Genomic DNA, 19,804 nt, shown 5'->3' with positions numbered 1-19,804 from the left:
GGGGCTCCGGTGTCGAGACTCCCAACGCCCATAGCAAAGTATTTGTTTATGTTACAAGTCTATGACTATTCAAAATTTTACTGTTGACATTCTTTATAACCGCTGTACCACTTTTATAACTTGTACTCGATGAGCGTTGTGCTCCTCTTTCTCTCTCTTGATTGATGTATCTTTTCAATAACTTAATAAACTTTACTTTTAAAACCAAAAAAAAAGAAATCAAGGCGCAATAAACTTAACTCACTCACTCTGCTGCATATCCCTTTGTGATGGCTGCTCCAACTCTGCCACAGTATGAGCCCATGTGGGGTAGCGGAGTGGGAGCAGTCATCATCACCCCCCTAATGTTTGAAAAGCAGAGTAGAATCATCTTAATAAAGTTTATCATGCTCAGACTGTTTGTGCCACTTGTACCTCTACCCCATTCCCCCCTTCCCCTCAATACCCTCCCCCTTATGATTTTTAATGTAAGTTGTTGATTTAACAGTATCCTTGGATATCCAGTTTGTACAATCCATGTAATCAAATATACTTCTTGCTGTATGATATTTCTGTACATTTTTTTGAAAATCTCAATAAAATATGTGAAAAATAAGAATAAAAAGAAAAAAAAAAAAAAAAAAAGTCTGTTGTAGAGACACCAGAATTTATCCCAAAAATCTCTAATCTTGTTCCCCATGCACTACATTGTGGCCTCATCATACAGACTTGCTACCCAAGCCGTTGCTTACAAAATAAGGAAAGATTGAAAGAAAAATATAATTTTTTGGGCTTTATAAATGCAATTATTGCTGCAGCAGCTTTTATACACAGTACAGATGTGCCACTTTACAAGTGAACTAAGGGGATCCCCTGGGCACTTTATTAAAAGGAATAAATCACTGCTCATTTAAAAATGATGTTTTTTACAAACTTTTTTTTCATTGATACATGTCCCCCAGGGCAGTACCCGGACCCCCATAAACATTGTATGCCCAATTAATGGCATCCTTACTTCCTTCAAAATGGGCACTTTTGATTTTTCACGTTCAGGTTCCATAGACTTCAATGGGGTTCGTCATTCGGTTGCAAACTTTCCCGATGTTCGAAAGTTCTGGTGCGAACCAAACAGGGGGTCATTAGGCCCATCCCTACTTTTGACATTTAAAACAAAGACCTTTGAGTTTGAAGATAGTGTGATATTTCTGAATGAGAAACCTTGGGATACTACATACTATGACCATAGGCATTACCAGTATTTTAGAACTCTGCAGGCCGCAGCATTAATCGCTATAATGCTTTTTCACATCAATATTTAAATGGACTTTTTAAGTATCTTCTCTGAGTGAGAATAGAGTGAGAGAAATTGTATATGTTAATATCTGGTTCTCCAAGTCAGGTCGCATTAATCCAGTTAAAATGTATGGGAACACTTGCAATTTAAATATTGCTTTATAGAATCTAAGAATTCGAAACCTACATTTCAGATCATATAAGTTTGAAAATATAAAGAATGAAACATACTAAAGAAAGAACATTTAAATAGTAAATGATCATGTAATTGATTCTCAAAAGTACACACTTCTGTTATCAGTCTAAAATACAGAATGCTACTTTTTGTATTGTGTAGGCTGTGGTCAGTGTATGGAGTGATAAAGAGATACAGTATGTCATTGTATCAGCCACTATGGATCACTGACATCATTCTTTGTACTACAGATAAGAGGATGGGTGTAACTACAGAGCTAGCCAATGGAAAATGCTTAGGTGATTTTTTTTCTAACCTGTTTAACTTTAAAATAACTGGGAAGCTTAGTCGACAAAGGGACTGTTATACATCTGTGCTAACCTGAACCAACCATGATTTTCACTGCTGCTGAGAAGGCCTCTATCGCCTCTATCTGGTCTAAGGTGGCTGGTCATGAGAGCGCCATTGGAGCGGAGGCTTTGGAGAGGTAATATAAAATATAATATTACTTTTATTACACCCAGAATTTGGTCACATATCCTTTACATCCTGTTGCTGGACAACTTATAACGTGGCTTATTATTAGATTTCTATTGAGAGGCCATACAATTTGACCTAACAGAATGTTTCTACTTTGTTATTGTGTATTTTGCATAGTTCTGCTAGTGCTAACAGAATAAAAACCACTCCACTCAAAAAGTTTTGTTTTATTTTGATTGGCAAGTAATCAAGACAACTATGGGGGGGGGGGGGGGGATTGCACATACAATATATTGTATATAGTGTACTGAATTGCACATGTACCTTCATTGAGCTCTTCCCTTTTTTCAGCCAACTTAACTACACGCATAGGAGCTAGTTTACTAAAGGAGTCAATGATGTTTACTTAGCAAATTGGATGTTAACTTTAGAGGTGTATTTTTACTTTACAAAGTTAATGATAGTAAACAAGGTGAACTTGTGCTTACTTTAAATGTGTGGGGAAACTAAGAAAAAAAAAAGACACAGGATTTTTGTTAACACATGATTGAGTACTTGAACATAGCTTCACCGTATTTACTATATTTAATGTGTGTGTGGCTGTTCCTGTTCATGACAATATGGAACTGCTGATCAATATATTCTCACAGTGCGGAGTCCTGTGGATGGAGCAGTCTTTTTTTTTTTTTTATTTAGCTTGCTGATCATCTATGGTCAGCCTTAGTTTTACTTTGCAAAGTTAAAGAGGAGGGCCTATTAAAAAAAAAAAAAACAGCAGCTACAAATACTGCAGCTGCTGACTTTTAATTGGATACTTACCTGTCCCAGGGTCCAGCGATGCGGGGGATCGAAGCCCCGCTCGTCTCCCCCTCCGTTCGGCGGTGCCGGCATTGCAACTGTGGGCGCCGGGCTCTGGCTTCACAGCCTGGCACCCACTGCGCATGCGCAAGCGGCGCCGCGCGCCGTGATTGGCCGCTCAGTCAACAGGTATTTAGAGGTAAGTTAAAAAAAATTTCCAAATGTTTTTTTTTATTTTTTTTTAGGCACAGTCATGCATTTTTTTTTTTTTTTAGGGTGGAACACCACTTTAACATTGACTCTCCTAAGTGACCAGTCTGTATTGCTTTAGTAAATCAACCCCAGTCTGTCACACAGTTAAAGAGGTTCTTAACCACTGGAATTTTTTTTTTTTTACACACTGCAAGGTAAAGGCATAATGTGCTAGTAAGCATTGCATACTAGCACATTATGTTAAACTTACCTTAAAACGAAGCCCTCCTATGCCGAGATCTCAGAGCTGCAGTGGACTCCCATCTTCACCCGTCTTGCTTTCGGGTTCGCGGATTCCGACTCTGTGACTGGTTGGAGCCGTGATGCGTACGGGAGCTGCTGATTATGGCACAGGGCTCGGAAGGAATGGCACGGCTGGCCATTCCTTCAGAGCACATGCGCCAGTGACGTCACTAGCTGCATATAATGTAAATATCTGAAAAACGATGCCCGTTTAGGAGATATTTACACTACCTATAGGTAAGCCTTATTATAGGCTTACCTATAGGTAAAAGTAATGTGTGGAACTTTACTTCCAAATTAATGTCTTACCTGTGCTGATAGTATGAAGCTGATTTACTAAATGTAGAGACGGTTCACTCACCAAAGTGAATGTTCAATTAGTTTACTGAATAAGGCAAAACTGTGTTCACTTCAGTCATAAATTCATGTGCTAAGAAAAATCATGTTTCTTTTTTATTGATTGCATACTCAATCAAGAAGATTCAATACTCAAAGTGAATCCGCTAATCTCCATCATCTAAGCATGTACAAGCAAAAATTATGTTTTTGTTTTTTTTTTATTTTTCTTTTACATAATTGAGCATTCTTAGTAAATAGTGAAGCATCATAGAATTTACTAAGCTCTGGGGGCAACTTTCCTTGCAAAGTGAACAGCTTATTTGCCTTTAGTGAATCAACCCCAATGCATCAATTTTTAAGCAAATCTGTCACAAAGCAATTCATATGGAAGCAGTCACTCATTAACATAAGACCCCTATCACACTGAAGCGCTTTTCAGGCGCTTTCACGCTAAAAAAAGCCCCTGAAAATTTCACGAAAACCTATTTCCATTAAAATCAATAAATGCTTTCACACTGGGGCAGTGCACTGGCAGGGCGGTGATAAAACGCCCCTCTCCATTGAATTGAATGAAAAAGCTCTTCAAAAGCGACTGAAAAGCTCTTCAAAAGCGCTCAGTGTTTTACTGGCAGTTTAGAAGTGCCTCAGTGTGAACGGGGCCTAAATGTCAAGTGTTAGGTCTGGGCGTATTTACATATAGGCAGGACTTTAATTAATTTTTTTTTTTTTACAAAACAATGCTGCCAAAATAAAGCCTTGCTTGTGTCCTAAAATGTCAATTTGTATTAATTTGGTATGTAATTTACAGTATTTTCAAATCAGTCCATAAAATTAAATGAAAAACTTGCACTGATCCATAGGGAGTATCTGGTTGCCCAAGGAGTAAAAGAAATTTAAACAAAACATCTTGGCTTGTCAAAGTTTTCAGTGAATTTGAGTCACATTTATTGGATTTGGTAAACAACTTTACTAAACAATTAATATATTTTTAAAAGTAGAAGTCTATTGCTCAATCACACTTGTGAACTACAAAGTGCAGTAAAATGTGCACTTTTACGATCGGACGTTGATTGGACATTCCGACCACAAAATCCATCAGATTTTTTCCAACAGATTTTGGGCCAAACTTGTCTTGCATACACACGGTCGCACAAAGTTGTCGGAAAAAACGATTGTTCTGAACGCGGTTACGTAAAACACGTACGTCGGGACTATAAACGGGGCAGTAGCCAATTGCTTTCGTCTCTTAATTTATTCTGAGCATGAGTGGCACTTTGTGCGTCGGATTTGTGTACACACGATCGGAATTTAACCAAACGGATTTTGTTGTCGGAAAATGTTATATCCTGCTCTCAAACTTTGTGTGTCGGAAAGTCCGATGGAAAAAGTCCGATGGAGCCCACACACGGTAGGAATTTCCGACAACACAATCCAATCGCACTTTTTCCATCGGAGAATCCGACCGTGTGTACAGGGCATTACTGTGTGGTGAATTTTGAATGGCATCCTAATTCACTAATACAGTGACTGCCAAAACATCTGCACTGCAGAGCACTAGAATGCATATCATATGCAGTGCACTGTGGTGTGGTGCATTTGAAAAATGAATAATGTCTATTTACAGTATGTCTGTGCTGTGTGTTGTGTGTTAGTAGCTCATTCACAACTGGTTGCCTTTATGCAATGCATGTTAACAGATGACAATGTAATGTGCATGTATTAGCATTACACAATGCTAAGGTGTAAATAGGCCTTAAACCCTAAGTGGATAATGCTTTTTTTTAGCCTATATTGCATCTTATCACTGTTGATTTCCTCCAGCCTTATTCAATCACTTGCTGTCTACTTGCACTCGCTTTAGCAGCAGCTGCACATCAGGAATGACTGTAGCCTCTATCAGGGTGACAACATAATGTGACAAGGTGACAATTGGGAGAGAGTTGTAACCAGGGCCGGACTGGGAATAAAAACCAGCTCTGGAAGAAAATTCATACCAGCCCCATAGCATTTTTATACCAGCCCAACAGCACAACGTCATTATTTTCTGGTTCATGAAAGGGAAAACCATGCATTTTAAAGCACATTTGAAGAGTGTATTATATATAGAGAAGACAGATATGAAAGCACATAGGGCTTTATATATATATATAATATTTAATAGTGCTAAAAGTGGTTAATCAAGGGGGACCCCAGGAACTCTGGGAACGTGGGGGGGGGGGGGGACTCTGTTGACCAGAGACTACCTTCCACAGAAAGAATACACTAAGGCATACCTCCCAACATTGAGATGGGAGTTGGGAATGAGGGACACCTACTAACAAACGTATGTAGGCATAGCACACGCCCCTTGCCACACCCCCTTAAGGGAGAATTAACAAAAAAAAAGATTAATTAAATCCACAAGGGTTTTCTTTTACCACTACTATTCCTTTATATTGGCTTTTAAAATGTACAAATGCAGCAATTTAGAAATTGGATGCAAGGTTTAGCACTGGGAAACACTTTTTGAAAGATAAAAAGTGCATTTTATATACAACTATATAGATGAGACCAAAATGAGGGACAAATGAGGAGGAAAGAGGGACATTGCTCCAAATCAGGGACAGTCCCTTGAAATCAGGGACAGTTGGGAGCTATGCACTAAGGTAGGGGGGGTTTACTAATCTAGGAGGAAACCTTTATGTCAGTGCCCCCTTACATTGTTGTATTCACTCCCCCCTTACATCAGTGACCCCCCTCAGACTGGCCTGGCGGTGCTGTCACTGACATCCTCTCAGGTGCACCTTGCAGGGCTTAGTCAGTTGGCTCCAGCTTGGTGGCTCTGGTTTTATCCTATATTCTCCTCTTCACAGTCCACACATGTCTGACTTCTCCCATCCTGGCAGCTCTCCCTCTCTTGACTCCTCTCCAGACTCCCTCGTAGACTGCAGACGTGATATAAGATTAGAGGTTGCAGACATGATAAAAAAGATGGTCAGAGACAGCAGACATGGTACAAGAGATGGTCAGAGACTGCAGACATGGTACAAGAGATGGTCAGAGACTGCAGACATGGTACAAGAGATGGTCAGAGACTGCAGACATGGTACAAGAGATGGTCAGAGACTGCAGACATGGTACAAGAGAAGGTCAGAGACTGCAGACATGCTAAAAGAGATGGTCAGAGACTGCAGACATGGTACAAGAGATCAATGCAGCCTCATCAGTGCCCATCAATGCAGCCTCACTGTGCCCATCAATGCAGCCTCACTGTGCCCATGAATGCAGCCTCACTGCACCCATCAATTTAACCTCACTGTGCCCATGAATTCAACATCACTGTGCCCGTGAATGCAGCCTCACTGCACCCATCAATGCAACCTCACTGTGCCCGTGAATGCAACATCACTGTGCCCGTGAATGCAGCCTCACTGCACCCATCAATGCAACCTCACTGTGCCCGTGAATGCAACATCACTGTACCCGTGAATGCAGCCTCATTGTGCCCATCAATGCAGCCTCCCTGTGCCCATGAAAGCAGCCTCACTGTGCCCATGAGTGTCCATGAATGCAACCTCACTGTGCCCATGAATGCAACATCACTGTGCCCATGAATGCAGCCTCATTGTGCCCATCAATGCAGCCTCATTGTGCCCATCAGTGCAGCCTCATTGTGCCCATCAGTGCAGCCTCCCTGTGTCTATCAATGCAGCCTCACTGTCCCATGAATGTAGCCTCATTGTGCCCATCAATGCAGCCTCACTGTCCATCAAATGCAGCTTTACTGTGCCCGTGAATGCAGACTTACTGTGCCCATGAATGCAGCTTCACTGTGCCCATGAATGCAGCCTCACTGTGCATCAAATGCAGTATTACTGTGCCCGTGAATGCAGCCTTACTGTGCCCATGAATGCAGCTTCACTGTGTCCATGAATGCAGCCTCACTGTCCATCAAATGCAGCATTACTGTGCCCATCAATGCAGCCTCACTGCACCCGTGAATGCAACCTCACTGTGCCCATGAATGCAGCCTTACTGTGCCTATGAATGCAGCCTCACTCTGCCCATGAATGCAGCCTCACTGTGCCCATGAATGCAACATCACTGCGCCAGTGAATGCAGCATCATTGTGCCCATGAATGCAGCCTCATTGTGCTCATGAATGCAGCCTCATTGTGCCCATGAATGAAGCCTCACTTTGCCCATGAATGCAACCTCACTGTGCCCGTGAGTGCCCATGAATGCAACATCACGGTGCCCGTGAATGCAGCTTTATTGTGCCCATAACTGCAGCCTCATTGTGCCCATGATTGCAGCCTCACTGTGCCCATGAATGCAGCCTCACTGTGCCTGTGAATGCAGCCTCATTGTGCCCGTGAATGCAGCCTCACTGTCAATCACATGCCAGTTTACTGTGCCCATGAATGCAGCCTCACTGTGCCCATGAATGCAGCCTCACTGTGCCCATCATTGCAGCCTCACTATGCATATGAATGCAGCCCCGCTGTGGATATGAATGCAGCCCCACTGTGGATATGAATGCAGCCTCACTGTAGATATGAATGCAGCCCCACTGTGGATATGAATGCAGCCCCACTGTGGATATGAATGCAGCCCCACTGTGCATGGCACTCACCATGGCATTGCCTCGATCACACACAGCGGGTATCTCCCAAGGTGTGTGTCACGGAACAAACAGGAGCTGGCTGGGTCTGTGTTCTGCTGTGCTGTAGCAAGGTCCCGCCCCCCTAGACCAGCTTGTGTGATAGGTGAAACACTGATTCAATCAGTGTTCTATCTACTATCACACAAGCCGGTCTAGGGGGGCAGGACCTTGCTACAGCACAGCCAAACACAGACCCAGCCAGCTCCATGACACACACCGCGGGAGATGCCTGCTGTGTGTGTGACACATATGAGAAAGAGAGCGAGGGAGGGGAGCGCTGCAGTCAGCCACAGCTTAAAGCGGCCCCAGGGCAGGCGGCCTACCGGAAAATTTCCCGGTATCCCGGTAGGCCAGTCCGGCCCTGGTTGTAACCCCACAACTGAAAGTACCTGAAAAGGGATCTTTGTGCAAAGATCACAGGTATGAATTTAGTGAAAGCAACCATTAAAAAAAATTTTAAAACAACTTTTGAAATTATATTAACATGTTAACCAGTTCCCGCCTGGGCCTATAGTCAAATGACAGCTGGGCGGGACCTTTGTCGTTACTGGTGGATGTTGTATGATGTCCTCCCGAAACACGCCTCACGTGCACCCCACAGGCTTTTTTAGCAAAAAATAAAAAACCCACCGGTGATTAAATACCACCAAAAGAAAGCTCTAATTATGTGAAAAAAATTATAAAAATGTCATATGGGTACAGTGTTGCATTATCGCGCAATTCCCATTCAAAAAAAGTATGACAGCGCTGAAAGATAAAAATTGGCCTGAGCATAAAGGTGGTAAAAGTGCCCTGTATTGAAGTGGGTAAAGCTTACATGATTTTAGTCATTAAGTTTATATCTACTTTAAATAACACCAAATCGCAATAGGTTAACATTAGTTTTACAACATTTTAGCACATTGCCTTTCAGAGTGCTAATAATAAGTAATAAACATTTGGTTCTTTCCAATCCAGGTTGTTTCTGAGCTTCCCTCAGTCGAAAACCTACTTCAGCCATTTTGACGTGAGCCATGGCTCTAAGGATCTTCAAAGCCATGGTGGAAAGGTTTTAAAAGCTATTGGAAGTGCTGCTCAACATCTGAATGATCTTGACTTTGCTCTGTCTTCCCTCAGCGAGCTTCATGCCCGCAAACTCAGGGTTGACCCTGGTAACTTCAGAGTAAGTTAAACTTTCATATACATTGAATCCCTTTAAGCATCTAAGAAAAACAGAGAAATGCCAGTCAAATTTGTATAAGTATTTCAAAGGCCAATCCAGTGAGAAGATCAATGCAGCTGGATTTCCCTTTTCATACCTGATGCCTCTATTATAAGGGCCTCACATCCTTTTTTTTTACATTTATTACAGGTATTTATATAACACTGCTAATTTACACAGCACTTTACATATATATTGTACATTCACATCAGTCCCTGCCCTCAAGGAGCTTACAATCTAAGGTCCCTAACTCACATTCATATCTACACATACAAGGCCAATTTGCCTACAAGCACGTCTTTGGAGTCTGGAGGGAAACCCAGGGGAAACCCACATAGGCACAGGGAGAGCCATGATTGGGATTAGAACCAACAACACATGTTCTACTATGCAGAAGTGCTAACCACGTAGCCACTGTGTTGCCTATATGTCTTCATTTATCTTACTTTGCAAAAATTGCAGCACCAGGAGACATACCAGCTTAAACCTTGTCTAAAGCTGCTTTAGACAGAATGTAGAGTTATAACTTCTATTTTTTGCTGCTTTGTGCCTCTGCTGGATGGATTTAGGCTGGGTTTACAGCAGGGGTCCAGTGCATCCCTGTTCTACATTTCAGGGACAAATCAGGGCCAAATTGTTGGCTGGATTTGGACCTGAAATGGACCAAAAGACACACAGGACTCTTCTGCAAACCGTTCCGCAGCCGTCCCAGGGATGTGTGAACCTGCTCCATTGAGAGCCTGTGTTCTATTGAGAAATGGCCTCCATCGAAAAATGCCTCAGATGGGTCTGTGCATGCGCAGTACGCAATGTCACTCCAACTGATATGTTGATCATCTAGCATGACGTCAACAGGGAGCATGCATAGATCGTCTGAGGCAGTATCTGACGATTTGCTAAGCGCCGAGAGAGAATGAAATTGTCAGATTCTGCCTCACTGTTGCGGGGAGGGGTTTGGCTGTATTGAACGACATGTTTTATGTCTGTTGCACGGCGGCTTGAGTGTGTTAAATGGCGGGTTTGGGCTGTGTCTAAGGGCGGGTTAAAACACACAAAACCCACTCTTCAACACACCCACAACCCGCTCCGCAATAGCGAGGCAGAATTGTTGGATACTGCCACTGATGATCTGCGCATGTGCCGTGTTGACATCACGCCAGCTGATCAACATATCAGCTGGAGTGACGTTACGTACTGCGCATGTGCAAACCCATAGGAAGCATTTTTCGACGTGGGGCATTTCTCGATAGAACACCGGTCACAGTCTCCTGACATGCAGATTGGATGCGGGGGAACCAATTTGCACTAGTGTGAACCCAGCCTTTCCCTCTCTATATACTCTGAAGTCTATTGTAACAAGGGCAGAAAATAGCAGAAAATCCTAAACTTCACAGTTACCACTAGAGGTGAGGTGAAAACTATCTCACCATCCCATTAGTGAAAAATAGGAAAAACAGCACATGTAAAAAGGTGGGCATATAACAAAATAAGGCTGGCTATACAGTCTCGGGCAAGATTCAAACCGTTAATGGGTAGGCTGAATGCAGTGGCGGATGGTGAAGTTTTTGGATGGGGGGGCGCCAGACCCCGCCCATCGTTTTTGACCCCTCCCACTTCTCATAAACCACACCCCTTATATAATCCACCCACTCCATACCCTGTATTCCACTTGCTTCCACACACAGTGTCAGGAGTATACAGCTCAGATCACAGGACAGAGTATACAGTCCCAGCATCACAGGACAGATTCTATATCTAGATAAGATATTGAAAATGTTAATGTTTTTTCACTATAATCAAATGTACACTTGAAAACTCCAAACGCGCCTGAACACTGTGTTTATGTGCATCAAGCATTTTTTTCTGCCCATTTTTTTTTTTAGCCTGTAAACGCTCCTCTTCAAATATGTCTGTAAACACCAAAATGTGCATGGACACATAGGTTAACATAGAGTTCTTGTTCAAAACAAAATCTTATGTGCCTACTGCATACGTCTATACGCTGGCTGAACTTGGCATTGTCTGGCTGAACAAGCAGTACCAAATCCCTAAATACCATTAAGGCCCGGTTTACACTACTGCGATGCGGGAACCCTGCGAATCCACTGCGGTTCCCGCATCGCACCTGACTCGCACGGCAATTCACACTGCCATATGAAAACTGCTGGGGAGTGTCAATACATTGTTAATGACACCCCCATTTCAGCTTGCATATTGCACTGCGAACTGTCAGTTTGGGCATGAATCGGATTGCATAGGTGTGAACAACCATGCAATCCGATTCTGGTGCGGACCAAAAAAGGGTCCTGTGCGAGTTTAGTCCGAATGCAATGCGATTTCAGCCATACTATCTATATTATTATTATACTATATTAACAAAACAATTAGAGAATGTATATTGAAGAAAAAGAGGGGTTGATCAATAAAAACACACACAAGGTATGATAAACAGCATCAAATCAAACCAAGGAATAACCTAGGAGTCAGCTGTCTGGGTGAGACAGAAGAATTCCAACGCGTTTCAACATAAACAATAGGAGTCTTCTTCAGGGACAATAGGTTATATAATTTCCAGATTTTTGCAAAATCAATCTACAATTATAGAATGCATATAATTACAAACATGAACAGACTTCAATGGTGTTTATAAAAAAGGTCATATACAGAGACAGTCATATATAAAACTGAACATACTGATCCTATGTGTTAATGATTCAACCTATGGAAGTCAAAGCTCAAAAACAAAAGAAAATACACAGCTGGAGCTGCGACAAACAAGCCGGGAAGGAAGGAAACACCAAATGTCGAACTGTAACTCTCCAACAGGGGCCGGGGCATAAGAGGACAAATGTGTCCGAAGCAAGATCATCAAGCATCTAAATTGATACAAATGTTTAAAAATAATTAAGTAGAAATATATAATAGAATTAATAGATAAAAGTATTCTGTGATGGTTCTAAACCTACTTGTATCATATAAAATGTGAGGAGTGACAATGTAAAGAGGTAGTAGGATTACACTGATCCAAACATAGATGGCAGTTTAAAATTGTCAAAGGTTTGAAGCCATAGGCATACAGCACCCAGATGAAAAGAAGTGTGTGTGTGTGTGGGGGGGGATGCGCAAGTGTACTCCTAAATGAGTCCAGGTCTGTTGCATCTAGTTGTGATGCTCTAACGTGTCTATAAATACAATAAAAACACGTTTTGGTATTGCATTACTGGGAATAACAAACCCATCAAACTAAAACAGAGGGTACCAAATAGAAAATGGACACGATTAGAGCAGAAAGTCAAAATGGTTGATAATATCTTAACATGCAGCAGAACAAAGATGCAACTGATTTCTTCCATATGTAGCAAGGGAGTGAGCACAGGATGGCATTTATATCCCTTCCTGGTTACACATAGGGCGTGGCAAGACTGGCGTTACAGAACAATCTTCCAATTAAGCTCCTGGATGCCCCCCCAAACTGGCGGCGCACCACATGGCACCACGGAGCCAGAGGCAGCTGGTCTCCATCATGCCGGAGGTCCGAACGCTGGGAGATGGCATCACCCAGGGCGTCGAACCCTCCAATTACGTGACTGTGTAGCGTGGTAAGTCTCCCGCCCACCGACGCACGTTAGGTCCCATGGCAACCAGGAAGGCTCCTGTGATGCCAGACCAAGTGAATGCCAGCGTCGCTGCCAGAGGGCATCTAGCAGTCAAACAAAGAGGGGAAGGAAAGCGAGAACTCGCTACCAAGCAAGCAGGCGCAGAACAACATGCAGTGCATCTCATCTAAATCAGACATTAGGAGAAGATGTATAATGTTAAGTAAGAATCAATCACATGTCGAAAGGTGTATACTGACAAGGAAAAGGAGGGGAATGATACAAGAATAAGATCCAATGGAACATATGAGGGGTACCTCTTAATGATTAAAAACTGAAAAAAGGGGAAAAAGAGGGTAAAGGAACATTGGAATGAGTCGGAAAATCATGAAAAATTTGTAATGAATTAAGTTGTCTCTGGCGGACATCAAGCGGGTAAAGGAACCTCCAATATATCATCCCAGTCATTGTGTCAGTATCTAACCCTGGAGCAGCAGCTTCCTAAGCAGCATTAGATATGCTTTAACCATATTAGTAGCGAACAAGGAATGAGGATGTGCTTTGCGCCAATACATTCCCTGAAATATTTGGGAGCCCATTGCTTATTTGGCCATACTATTCTAAATTTATTTTCCACTTGTGGACCTTGGGTGCTAGAGATATGCCCTAAAAAAGTTTCTAGGGTGTATCTAGAGCTGCCACCTGTCCAGGATTCACCCGGACAGTTTGGGTTTTGGACCATGTGTCCGGGTTTCAGACTGCATGAAACCCGGACACATTTATTCACATTTATGAACTGTGGCTAACTGTCCCGGGCAGGAGGAACACTCTACTACCCTCCCTCCCCCCCAGTCAGTGGGATCTCTGCTCCTCCACAGAGTCGGGCGATCTGTTGATTCATCACACAGAGCACTAATCAGAAATGGCCAGATCCTCTGGCCCCCTCCCCCTAAGGAGGGAGGAAATTCCTCCATCCACCTAATTTGTGTGGATAGAGGATTCAGTTTTTTTCATTCAGTCTACAAATCATATGTATTGGAAGAGTTTTATTTTTTAATTATTGTTCTGAGGTTTATACATGTCTGTGAGAGACTTACTTGTGGCTCAGCATTGTAAGCATATTTTATGGGTACAAGAATGTTCAGGATTGGCTTGCAGAAAAGGTGGCAACCCTAGGTGTATCTCCCATGCCCTGCTCATCTCCCCTGCAACTAGCTGCTATTATCAGCAATTCCCAGCAGTCAAAATGATATGTATCACATATCAACAGCTTATGTGTTAAAGCTGAACTCCAGCTTTTGTCACACTTTACATAGTTCCTTTGGGCCAAGGTGGCCCAAACAAACTATGTCCCTCACTAACTTATGAGGCTGCTGGATGTGCGGTTATAAACTGAAAGTAGGTGAGGCTACATACAGCATACAGCACTGTGTTCCAGATGTAAGCCAAGACCTTCCTGCCTCATACTCGGAACACAATAGAGTTTGTCTAAACGGCGCTCAGCCATTCATAGAAAGCATTGTATTCAAGCAATGAATACAAAGTTTACTCTGATTGGCTGAGTCAGAGGTTGTGACATCATCAGCCCACCTCTCCGACTCAGCCAATCACAGGAAACTTTGTATTCATTGCTAGAATACATCCCTTTCTATGAATGGCTGAGCACCACTCAGACAGACTCTATTGAGTTCCGGGTTGTTAGTGAAGGACATAGTTCTTTTGAGCCAGCTAGGCCCAAAGGAACTATGTAAAATGTGACAAAAGCTGGAGTTCGGCTTTAAAAGACACTTGCAAAGTATTCATTACTCTTATTTATTATTTTATATCTTTTTTACTATTTTATTCAAAGTGGTGACTCTTGATCTGCATATAGCATAAGTTGAAGCAACTTATTAATAAAAAAAATAATAATTCAAATATATTACTATTGAAGCAAGGGAGGGTTATAACCCCTGTCAGATTTTTTTGTTGCCATCTGTGTCCCATTGCAGAGATTTCTCATCATTTCCTGTCCCATAGCCAAACAGGAAGTGAGAGCAAATCCTTGCAAATTAAAGTGGAGTTCCACCCAAAAATGGGACTTCCACTTTTTGGATTCCCCCCCCCCTCCGGTGTCACATTTGGCACCTTTCAGGGGGGAGGAGGGAGCAGATACCTGTCTAATACAGGTATTTGCTCCCACTTCCTGGCATAGATCACTGCGGAGCTTGCGGTGACCTACGCCACTTCCGGCGCCTACACTCTCCTCCACCGCTGTATTCTGTGAGACACAGAACACAGCAGGGACCAGAGATGACGCGCAGCGCGACTCGCGCATGCGCAGTAGGGAACCAGGAAGTGAAGCCGCACGGCTTCACTTCCTTATTCCCTTACCGAGGATGTCGGCAGCAGCCGAGAGCCGACGGATGGATCGGCTTCGGCTGCCGACATCGCGGGCTCCCTGGACAGGTAAGTATCCATATATTAAAAGTCAGCAGCTGCAGTATTTGTAGCTGCTGGCTTTTAATTTTTTTTTTTCAGCGGACCTCCGCTTTAAGGGAATTCCTTGGGGACCCCCAGGTCACCAGAACTAGTGTCCCCATTGGAAGATTTCCCCTCTATTACTTTTTTGGGGACAACCCAAAATGTGGCATTTACTTTTACTTTCAATGATAATGATAAACAGGACAAATAGACAGGGAGAATCTTCTTAACTGAGACACAGACAGCAATAAAAACCTAATAGGTGTTCTAATACCTCTCCACTCTAACAAAAAAAAAGTATTATTATGTTATCTTGCGATATAACAAAGTTATTTCTGACTTAAAGTTGAGTTCCGCCTGGGAAAAAACAAATTAAAAGTCAGCAGCTACAAATACTGTAGCTGCTAACTTTTAATATAAGGACACTTACCTGTCCAGGGTGCCTGCGATGTTGGCACCCAAAGCCGACCCGTCCCTCAGCTCCAGGTGCTGACGCCAGCATCCTTACTAAGGGAAACAGGAAGTGAAGCCTTGCAGCTTTACAGCCTGTTTCCTACTGTGCATGCACGAGTCGCGCTGCGCGTTCTGAATGGTCCCTGCTGTCTTCTGGGACCTGTGTGTCTCCCAGAAGGCAGCGGGGGTGGGAAGGAGGAGGGGCCGGACATTGTGTAGTTTCTTTCCCCGGAAGTGGAAGCAGATACCTGGATTTGACAGAGATCCGCTCCCCCCTCCTCCCTGAAAGGTGCCAAATGTGGCACCGGAGGGGGGGGGGGGGAATCCGATCTGCAGAAGTTCCATTTCTGGGTTGAACTCAGCTTTAACATGGCCATACCAGGAATGTAAAAAAATGACTTCATCCATAAGGGTATAGAGGTATGGAAGCTTAAAGTGGTGTTCCGGCCGAAATTATACTTTTTAAATAAAAATACCCCTATAATACACAAGCTTAATGTATTCTAGTAAAGTTAGTCTGTAAACTAAGGTCTGTTTTGTTAGTTTATAACAGTAGTTTGTTATTTTATAAACTTACAGCAGGCCGTGGCCATCTTAAGTGTAGGCATCTGAAGCCAGACTGCATTTCCTCCTGGATCTCATCCTTGCAGATCTCGCACATGCTCAGTGCAGCACAAGCAGTGTAATAGGTTTCAGGTCAGGTTTCCATAGCAACGGCAGTTTCAGAGGAAGTTGCCGCCCCTTCCCAGAAGGCATTGCAAACAGGAAATGATGCGATGGGCCGCGGCCAGGGAGGAGGAAGTGAAAAATGAATACAGCAAATATACAGTAGGTGCTGAGAAAATAAATGTAAAAATATCCAATTCTTTTACAGTGCACAGTTTAGTGAGGGATGCTGAAGAGTTGTAAAAGTGGGTGGAACTCCACTTTAAGTGGTTAAAAATACTATGCATACATATATACACCAAAGGCAGTTTTTCTAAACTGGAATTCCAGCTTACACTTAATCAGCATTAAAACTGCCCCCCTCCAACACGCATGCTAACTTATCTGTGCAGGCAGGGCTGCTGTTAGAAATCAAAGGGTCATGTGCAGCCTGGCTGACAGACCCCCCCACACACACACACACACACACACACACACACAAACAACATAGGTTACAAAATGCCTGATAAATCTAAAATATAAAGCTGTATTGAGTTCTTATATAAAGCTCTGTGTGTAAATCAGGTCTTGAAGCTCATTCACATGGGCGCTGTGGTCTCTACAATGTGAAACAACATTTTTCTTATGTGGCTTGAGCTGTGTGCAGGCAGCCTATGTCCTCCCCTATGGGGACACAGCAGCTGTATTAACACAGCTACAGGTCCTAATTTGACAAAGGTGTGAATGCAGGTGTAGGGCCCAAAACACAGAGAGTGTGCATTTGGGGCCACTCACCCACAACCTGCACACCTGTCAAATTAGAACCTGTAGCTGTGTACATACAGCCGCTGTGTTCTCATAGACCCCCTTCACACTGAGGCAGTTTTCAGGTGTTTTAGCGCTGGAAATAGAAAAATGGTGTTACCCTCTAAGGTGGGATTTTAAACGGCAGCAACACTACCAAAGTTGTATAAAACAAATTTTAAAGCATATAAAATTTGATCAATCACACATGTGATGATCTAAAAACAGAGCAGGAGCAAATAACAAGATCCTTGCAACCATTCAAAGACATAGATACATATGATGTTACTCTCCAATAGCTGAGAACAATCTTCGGTACCCGACGCGTTTCAGGTTCAAGCCCTTCATCAGGGGTAGTTATACAGAAGAAAATCTACATTCAATAGCTTATCAAATATATGTCGTTCAAGCAGAGATTGAATCATTACTGCAGCAGATGGTGTAGTTGGAGGTCTGTGATGCGGCCCCCGAGCCCAGGCAAAATTCCCCACGGAGGTCTCCTTAAACAGCGGTAAAGCGCTGCTAAAACAAGAGCCATGTACGGCTAACACACAGGTGCCCCCCAGTGTGAAAGGGGTCATAGAGTAACAGGTGGCTCCAGCTGCACAAACCGCTCATTCACACTGTATGATTTAGATAGCCTGCATGAATGAGCCTTTATTTTTTAAATAGTTTTTTAAAATTTTGTTTTTATAACGCTGTGTGGGGGGGGGGGGGGGGGGTGAAATTTCAGGTGTCCATGCAGACTTTCTCACTTTTGAGAAAGAGAAAGGAATTGAGGCCATAGATCCACAATATTTTCTCTGCAACTTCAGCTACACTGCAGATGCATGAACAGGAAGCACTCTGTTCAGAGGCTCCCTGTTTATTCACAAACTGAAGCATAGTAAACACATTTTACTATGCTTCAATTATGAATGAACACTGTGCGTGATTGGTACTGATCACTCACTGTGTTCATTCAGAAAAGGAAGGGGTCGTTGCCCCCCAGCCCCCTGCTCTCCATCCTGAAAAGATCCCCTTGTGAGCCCACAGCATCCAGTGGGCGGGAGAGGAGGGAAATCTAGCAGAGCTGCGGGGGAAAGAGGCACGCAGGGGGGCCGGGCAACAGGAAGAATTGGATTGTATCTCTCCCTACAGCAGTTGAAAGTTGGTGGGAGAGGAGGAGAAGCCAGCTTTCAGCTGCTGCAGGGAAAACCACACGGGGGATTGGTTCCAGTAATTGCCCCACACCGCACTGATCACCTGCCCTGTCCAGGATCCGATCCTGCTGCTTGTCAGCTGCCAGGGTCCCCCTGCTAAACTGATGGGGCCTGGGCCCCATGCAGGAGGACTACTGGTATCCCCATATCGGTAGCCCTGTGTGTAGGAAAGATGTATATACTTATCTATTTTCAGACCACTCTAGTCCGGTCAGGTGACCCGGCTTCCCTGTGTCAGTCAGCTTGACTGCTGGGGAGAGGAGAGAGCACCAACAATGGACCATTGAAGTCTATGGTTGACATTACTGCCCCGGGCTTTACTAGTCTTTATTGGAAAACTCCTCTCCCCTGCAGCTGCCTCTTGCTGACACAGGGGATAGAAAGACTGGAGCGGAGTGGGCTGAAAGTAAGGAAGTACATACACTACATCTTTCTTACACAGGTTAGTTAACATAGGTGTTAGGAGGAAGGAGGGGACAGTTTTAGGGCTAGTTAGGTGAAAGTTAGAATTCCACTTTAATAGCATTTCCAATAATTTTACATTACTCTATCATGTTCTCTTGCAGCTTCTGTCCCATGCCATTCAGGTGACTCTGGCTGTCCATTTCCCTAACCAATTCACTGCTGAAGCCCAAGCTGCCTGGGACAAGTTTCTGTCTGCTGTGTCTTCAACCCTGGTGTCTCAATACAGATAAACTTCATCGCTCATTATGAAAAAGTCAGTTGAAATTATTAGTCAATGTAGAAACCATTAATAAACTTCAAATGTCTGTAGTTGTCTGTGTTTTTTTGCTGTCTCTTTAGATGCTTATTTATAGATCCCATTTCCATGCTTACTCTCTGCATAGGTAATTTGGGGTATGGTCAAAATAAATTGCAATTCAATGCACTGCAGTATGTATGTTGCTGTGCCTTGTGGTAACACACATTAAAATACATACATTTCTGCAAGGCATAGGAGAAAAGTTGGCCTTAAGGTCAATTAGGGCCCACAAATACTGGAGATTTAATTACGGTAATAATAGTACAATGCTCAACATTTGTGTGTATTACGTTCAAACTACGATGTGCTAACAATTATAGGTGATTGCACATACAAACACTAGCCATGGGCCCAGTTATACAGTATACCAACAACCTCTACACCCTACAACACCTCCACTACCTTCAATGTATGGCTGTAAGGCAGCCCTGTCAACCAGACACGTCATCTTGTGGATTGTTTTGAACATCCAT

General features: G+C 43.2%; 1 protein-coding gene across 1 annotated transcript; it reads left to right on the top strand.

Annotated features, from left to right (window-relative positions):
* The first annotated feature begins 1,795 nt into the window (after positions 1–1,795).
* On the top strand, positions 1,796–19,342 carry LOC141147717 (hemoglobin subunit alpha-5-like). Its single transcript, XM_073634909.1, has 3 exons — positions 1,796–1,934; positions 9,162–9,366; positions 19,135–19,342. Exons 1-3 carry the CDS (start codon positions 1,840–1,842, stop codon positions 19,261–19,263), a joined length of 429 nt encoding a protein of 142 aa, XP_073491010.1. The 5' UTR covers positions 1,796–1,839; the 3' UTR covers positions 19,264–19,342.
* Positions 19,343–19,804: the final 462 nt, after the last annotated feature.

Source organism: Aquarana catesbeiana, linkage group LG06 (assembly GCF_042186555.1).
Source record: "Aquarana catesbeiana isolate 2022-GZ linkage group LG06, ASM4218655v1, whole genome shotgun sequence".
NCBI classification, from domain to species: domain Eukaryota; kingdom Metazoa; phylum Chordata; class Amphibia; order Anura; family Ranidae; genus Aquarana; species Aquarana catesbeiana.
Note: the sequence above shows the minus strand (reverse complement) of the source record. Positions and strands in the feature narration are given on the sequence as shown.

Bases quoted from the DNA above. Each gene is read 5' to 3' on its own strand.
- LOC141147717 (XM_073634909.1), top strand. From the start codon at position 1,840: ATGATTTTCACTGCTGCTGAGAAGGCCTCTATCGCCTCTATCTGGTCT. The intron at 1,935-9,161 runs GTAATATAAAAT...TTTCCAATCCAG, and splicing joins GGAGCGGAGGCTTTGGAGAG to GTTGTTTCTGAGCTTCCCTC. The intron at 9,367-19,134 runs GTAAGTTAAACT...GTTCTCTTGCAG, and splicing joins TTGACCCTGGTAACTTCAGA to CTTCTGTCCCATGCCATTCA.